At 39.9% G+C, this 6,794-nt stretch overlaps 1 protein-coding gene across 2 annotated transcripts; it reads right to left on the bottom strand.

Annotated features, from left to right (window-relative positions):
- LOC103696162 (putative galacturonosyltransferase 12) lies at positions 1 to 5,103 on the bottom strand. 2 transcript variants are annotated; one of them, XM_008777700.6, is made up of 6 exons: positions 4,529 to 5,103; positions 2,859 to 2,914; positions 2,605 to 2,760; positions 1,933 to 2,523; positions 711 to 1,013; positions 1 to 619 (listed from the first exon to the last, which is right to left on the bottom strand). In XM_008777700.6, exons 1-6 carry the CDS (start codon positions 4,737 to 4,739, stop codon positions 338 to 340), a joined length of 1,599 nt encoding a protein of 532 aa, XP_008775922.3. In that variant the 5' UTR covers positions 4,740 to 5,103; the 3' UTR covers positions 1 to 337. The 2 variants fall into 2 exon arrangements, with proteins under 2 accessions (XP_008775922.3, XP_008775923.3); XM_008777701.6 differs by having other exon boundaries at positions 2,605 to 2,757.
- Between the last annotated feature and the right edge of the window lie 1,691 nt (positions 5,104 to 6,794).

Genomic DNA, 6,794 nt, shown 5'->3' with positions numbered 1-6,794 from the left:
TGATAATAACATCATTTTATTAATTTTTTGATCATTCTTGTTTGGAAAATATGATTGCATCCATTGATGTACAGAACTGGAAGCAGGTCATCCGAAGAAATCTAATCTTTCCTTGAGCAAAAACAGAAGGATGTAAGAAGTTGCTTCATTGCTGAAACATCAGAAAGCTAGGACCTCCTACTCCTCTCTATAAATCTTACATCATCTCACTCCATGACCTCAAGCTGTCTTGATATCTATTCTCTTGCTTGTATCCACATTTCAGCTTTTCATCGTGGTCATTTCCTTCGTGTCATTGTATTGCTTGACGCCCCCTTTCTCTCACATATCCATCTTATTATGCTCTGATATTACAACCTCTAATGAACTTGTCTGAAAAATTCAAATACTTTGTCCAGAGAGGCCGGACTTGAGGAAATGCTATATCCAACCAAGGTTTAGCTCTGCCATTGAAGTGGATGACCGCTGCCTTTTCTGCATCTGCTATGGTGGTGTTTTCTTGGTATCCAAGCCCCAACATGTGCCAATAGGGATCAATGATATGAACATGGCCATGAAATGCTATTAAACCAGGTGGTAGAGTTCCTAGCTGCCATAGACTTAAGTCTGATTTTAAGTTCTAAAAGAGCAAAATAGAAATTAATTAGAGATAAAGATGCAAGTAGGAAAAGAAAAATATGAAGAAGAAGTTGCTTATAGGCTGTAATTACCTTTCGAAGCCAGTGGTGGTAAGTTAGACTAATGTTTGTCTTCCTCCATGCATCAAGGTCGAAGATATTCATGCCATATGCCCAAGCACACTCATTAGGGTCAAAACTTTCTGAAATTAAAGGGTGGGAGAAGTTTAAGTAGTTCTTGAATCTCTTTGACATCACAAATTTATCGGATCCTCTGCATGTTTCGACTGCACCATTTACTTTGCCTTGCAGATCAATGTCCCAAAGGGGCGAAAGATTGGATTGGATGACAACATCATCATCGAGAAACACAACCTTATTAAGGCGTGGAAACAACTGCAATGTTTAAGAAAACATCTAATATTTACACATCATAAGTCAAAGAAGTGGAACCATCAAAGTGCAAATCATATTTTTATAAAAAGTCCTATGTGATTACTCATCCTCGTTTTAATTATAACGAAGTGATAACTGACTTTTGGTATAAATTTTATTCAAAACTAGTCTGGAAGAGGATAGGCTCTGTACATTAATCAACTCTTAACCATCAAACTATGATCTAATAACCCATGTTCTTCAACAGATGCTTGGGATCCCTTTTGCAAAAGGGAGCAGGTTCCATGTGTAACATAGAACATTTTTTTCCAACAGATTTATTATGTGATTTTTGGTTTAAGTAAAAGATGGTTGAATGCGCGATAGTTGTCACATCCAAAGATTTATATACCAATCAGGAAATTGATTTACTTTGCTCAACTTCCCTCACCAACTTTAATTTAATTTTTAAGTAAAATGATGGTGAAACTTCCAGCCCTTTCACCAAAGGGTGAAGTATTACCAACAAAAGGAATATAAGAGAGATGACCTACTACAACTCTCTTGCCAACAATGTGAACAGCACCAAATGTAACAGTTGAAGATTTTCTGTCTCTGAACGCTTGTATATACCTAATCAGTAGGCCAGATCTCATGATCTGGATACTGCCATTCCAAGCCTAAACTACTTTCTAGGCATCCTTTGATGTTGAAAGAATATTCTCTGAGATTCGATATTCTTTGGGCCCTGAAGGCCATGATTTCTGTAGATTTAACTTCATACTTAGGTCCGGTCCCATGGGCTAAACTAGTACTCTTCCATCTAGCACGGACATCATTCACCTTCTCAGACTATGTATCTATGTAACTCATGAGGTATTTGGGCTTGCAACCAAATACTCGAAACAAGGAAAGGAGATAGTTGCTGCTTCTTACCGACCTCGGGCAAATGGATGCGAATATGGTTCATGACTGACTGATACTTTGGACTCAAAGCCTGCAGCTTGGCCGCCACCACAACAGGTTTCTCGCTACCATCGGCGATGATCGCCGATGAGCCTCCTCGGAACTGCGACCGTGCCGCCCGGTCCTTCTCCATGGCCTCCATTACGGGGACCCTCCCCCTCGTGAACCAATCAAAATGGTGGAGCCCCTTGACCTCGACGACCGCCGGTTCCAACGGGTGCAGCGAAAACCAAGCCTGCATGGGCGCATGCGTCTTGCGATCGGTGATGACATGGAGCACGACCGAGCTCGGTTGGACGGAATTGGCGACAAGGGAGGCGGCGACGACGGCAGCGGCGAGGACATTGTCGGTGGCGAGGACGAAGTGGTGGAGGGATGGGTCGACGAGTGCCGGGACCCGCTCCGGGGCGGGGAGCCGGAGGCGGGCGCCGGAATTGGTGGAGTGCTCCTGGGCCAGCTTCAGGGCCAAGCAGTATAGCTGCTTGGGAATGCTGGTGGATGCCACATGGCGGTAGAGATACTCCTGGATCTTTGCCGTCCTCGTCCTCTGCTCTAGTAGCGATACCTGCACCGGTCAACGATCAACATTTATTTTTCTATAATTTCGAATTAAGCATTAGCCATTAGGTTTGGTTTGGATTGGCACCATGGCTTTGAGCCTTAAGGCAAAGGTTTTGGCATCCGATCTGTTGCTCTTCATCTCTGCAATGAAGTCTTCGAGTGTTTGTGGAATATCAGATCCTCGCTCAGGTTCCTCAATCTTTCCTTCTTCAAGTACTCGATATATTTCTTCAGGAACCTTCTGCGACAATTTTTTTTTTTTTTTAAGTTTTGACGTTAAAATTAGAAGCTTATCTGAAGAGAGTAAATTTTGATGCTCAAGTTTTGATGATTAGTTACCGTCGATTCTAGCCTCCTTCCCCATATTCTTGGCCCTAGCTTTTTCCCTACACATCCTGCCATGCAAAACAAATAAATAAAATACTTTAGGTAGCCACTTGACATTAGACAAAGGTAGGAATGAGATTTTCTCTGAAAGAGAAAGTAAAGAGATTAAATCTTATTCTTGGTAAAGAATGGAAGATTTTTTTTTTAGCAAGAAAAATAACGCCTCGGGCTTTTAGAAAGTATCAATTTAATCGGTTGCATGGGGAAAAGAACTTGCATATTACCCAAACTTACATTATGAGATATCCTAACTAGCAGTGTAGAGCATGAGGTCTCTTCTGGTCAAAGACAGAAAGAAAACAGAGAAAGGGAAATGCTGATGAGCTACCCCGCTTGTGGAATTATTTTGAACACCAATTTTTTTCAGGTCCTCACCAACTAAGATAAAGACCTTAAACCTGATATAACTTTATGCATATTGAAGCATCAGCTTTTCTGATCACTGTTAGAACCGTGTTGACTCAAAAAGTCTTTTTAAGATCTAATGCTATTCATCTTGTGACAGGCCAGCAGACTTCAATAGTAATCCGTCAATTTTTTGGTGACCACCATATTATTTATACCAAAAGTTTAATGCTTGCTTAAAATTTGGACATGGCGAGTCCACTATCGCTGTCTTAGGCAAGACCTTGCACCAGTTAAAAGTACAAGGTATCAGGGATACAAGGTCATGACTGTCTATCTTATTTCGCATCAGTTTTGTTCACTTCTTTTCTTGTTTAGATTAGACCAACCATGTAGCTAGCAAGTCAGTCAGTAACCTATTAAAGGGATTTCATCAAAGAGTCTGAATCTAGATAAAATCTCCATTTCATCTTTTTAAGATTTCTAGTTGACTGATTTTGGGAACATGTACTGCATGTTCATTGATCAGGTCAAGGCTATGGAAGGAAAGTTTGCGTATTACCATCATTGTTACTGTTGGTAGAAAGGGGCATGACGTAAACCACCCCCCCTTCTTCTCCACAAAAAAAAAGAAGATAAAAAAAGAGGCATGATGTAAGCGCAAAGGGGTACATAATGGAAGTTAGCCTCCCTTAAATCCAATAAATCTTCCATAAACCATGGACATGTCAGGATTCATCACATATTTTTTGATACAAACACTAGAGTGCACCTGCTTAAATGCTGGTCTACTTGATAATATCAGTCTCTAGAAACTGGCTATAATTCCCATATAGTTCATGTAAAGAGATCAAAACTCATTCTGAAACTTGAGAATTATATATTTCTTTTAGTATTTGTTAAGTGGAATTATGTATGTAATCTTGAACTAGGTCAAAGTTTATACACAAAAATGTCTTTTGGTTAAATGACATAGAGGGTTTCAACGTATTCAAAGTTCATATTTCTCAAAAAATAAAAAATGCATCCAAATTTTGTCAAGAGTTGGAATGCGAGAAACCTAGTACAGATTCAATTGCATGGATTTGTTCCATGTAATACAATAGTTTTTTGCTACGAGCATAAACTACAGTATCACAGTTAGAATTTCACCCACAAAGATTAAATTGGGGAATGCAAGTTGGCAAACTCGTCATGGAGAAACTTCGAACTCCCTTTGAAAACTTCATGCATGCACATATAATTCAAAGAAAAAGGAGTTCACGAGGATCCCATACCTAAAGAAGAGCACTCGGTCTCTCCCTCGATTGTATCCATTGCCATCAACACGAACACAAACCGGAGCAAGAATGTGACAAAGAGCAGTGAGTAGAACACCATCTTATAAGAAAGCTTCCTCGACGTGCCCTTAACCTTGATGAAATCCCTCACCCCCTTCCCTGGGAGCACCGTGACATGTCTCATACTTGGCGATATCTGAAGCTGCATTGCAAGTCCGAAGAAGTGAGCACAAGAAGGCCAAAACCAGTCACCCTGACTCAGATTCTTCTTTGGAACCTCCAAGGACCTGGAGACCCATAAGGTAGAACAAGAGGTGATGGCTCCCGAGATTGTAATAGGGGCCCGGTTCAGGTGCTGAGATTGCTATCCACCACCTAACTTCCCTTAGCACTTGAGCTAACGCTTGTGTTGCTGTAGGGAACAAAGGTAAAGAGTATTCAGGGGGGTGGGGTGGGGGGTTGTTTGAGAAAGGGACTCAAGCTTCAGGTACTCTGGAGAGTAGTCTGGTGAGAATTTTCTTATTAGAAAACTCTGATGAGCAATGTATTAGTTCTTCTCAGTCTTTTGCCTTAACTTTGAAGTATAGGAGAGAGGTATATATATGTTCATAAAATGAGAATAGATGGGAAGCTGCTATCTGTGTTTTGAAATAAAAATTTGTGGTGGTTCCTTTGCCTTCAAACAAGGTAGGGGAGGAAAAGTGACCGTAGAGCACCCCTCAACAAAGACAAGGACACCCCAACGAGGAGGCAGTAGTTTTTTTGTCCAACCCGGTCTCGTTCACCTCTAGATTGGACCTAATGGAGGCAGCAAAATGGTAATAAAATAGACATAAGTGTTTTTTTTTTTTTTTGAGGAAATAAAATAGACATGATCAGTTGTTAGCTTATAATTAGATAATATGTAAAACATGACAGAAATATCAAAAAGCCAACAAACAAAAGCTAACAATTACTTAAATGAAGAAACATATCGAGCACGAAGCAGCATTGGCCAAGCGATATATTAAGAGTAGCGAATCCAGACCGAGTGACACACAAGAACTTAAGTTCAAGATCATACCTGTATTCATAAAGATCAATCCCCGATCTGCCAACTTGCTAGGAACTATGAACAATAGAGAAGGTTATGTGCAGCAAGCACCACTGACACCCAAGTGAATCACATTGCAAGCAACTAGTCAATCCAAAATAAGCGCATGGGAGATAAGACTCCCTGCCAACCCTGATGGAGGAGAGGCCTGAATTCGGGTCTCTAATGCAACCCACCAAGAGACTTTTCCAGCTTGCTAAGCTGGCACCTTCCATGTGTCAGGAAATTATTTCCAACTAGTACTAGTACAAATTTACTTATGCTTTTTATTATTATTCTTATTACTGAATGGTACATGCAGATGTGATCAAGAGCAATAATCATGGTTGAAAACAATAATATAACAGTGAACGGCATTAGGAACCAAAAGATTGTTTTGTCAGGGAGGAAACGTTGTGTTTCAGAAGGCAAGACCAAAGTCATGGACAGCTTCAGTATGAAAGAAAATCTACTGATTCGTGCACAAATGATGTGCTTTTCTAAGTCGTCGAAGAGTTTAAAGACCTTGTGAGTTTATCAAGGAACTACACCTGTATCATTTTGCAAATGAAGAAATTCTTCCAAATTTCCTATTCATTGATGAGATTCCTTTAATTGCAATTAATTAGGAATTTTTACGTTGCCAAAATCTCAAGATACATGAATTCCAACTTGCCAAGATACTCCTCTTATTTTTTATTAGGAGCAGGAAAATATCTCAACCCCCTCATGTTTCACTAACAAATGGCAAGCGAGTCAAAGCAGTGATAAAGACGCAACAGAAGTATAGTGGGATATTCTTCATATTATTCATGTCAGAATCAAATGAACTATAAGAAATGTGTTTGGTATGATCGATGGAGTTGCCCGACTCATCCCTTTTAGTAGAAGTTTCTCATAATTTAAGTAGTTAATGGTTTTCCTTATTTTGGACTTTCTTCTGCAAGTATTGTCTTTATTTTAAGCCTGTGGCCAGTTTTTTGGTGATTCCAAGGTGTGTTAAACGGTAAATTAAAAAACATAGAGAGATGCAGGATGCCAAATCATAAATCCAAAGTATGTTCTAGGGCAAGAATATTAATTTAAGATAAGAAGTTTTAAATTATGCAACCTCTCCTAACAGCAGCAACCATAATCTTGACCGAATAATATGCATGATAAACGAATAGCCAAGATCGATGCCACTGAACA

The sequence above is a fragment of the Phoenix dactylifera genome, chromosome 1 (genome assembly GCF_051530095.1).
Source record: "Phoenix dactylifera cultivar Ajwa chromosome 1, Ajwa_hap1_PhDact_Kaust_v1.1, whole genome shotgun sequence".
Lineage (NCBI taxonomy): Eukaryota > Viridiplantae > Streptophyta > Magnoliopsida > Arecales > Arecaceae > Phoenix > Phoenix dactylifera.
This window is presented reverse-complemented; position numbering and strand designations above follow the sequence as displayed.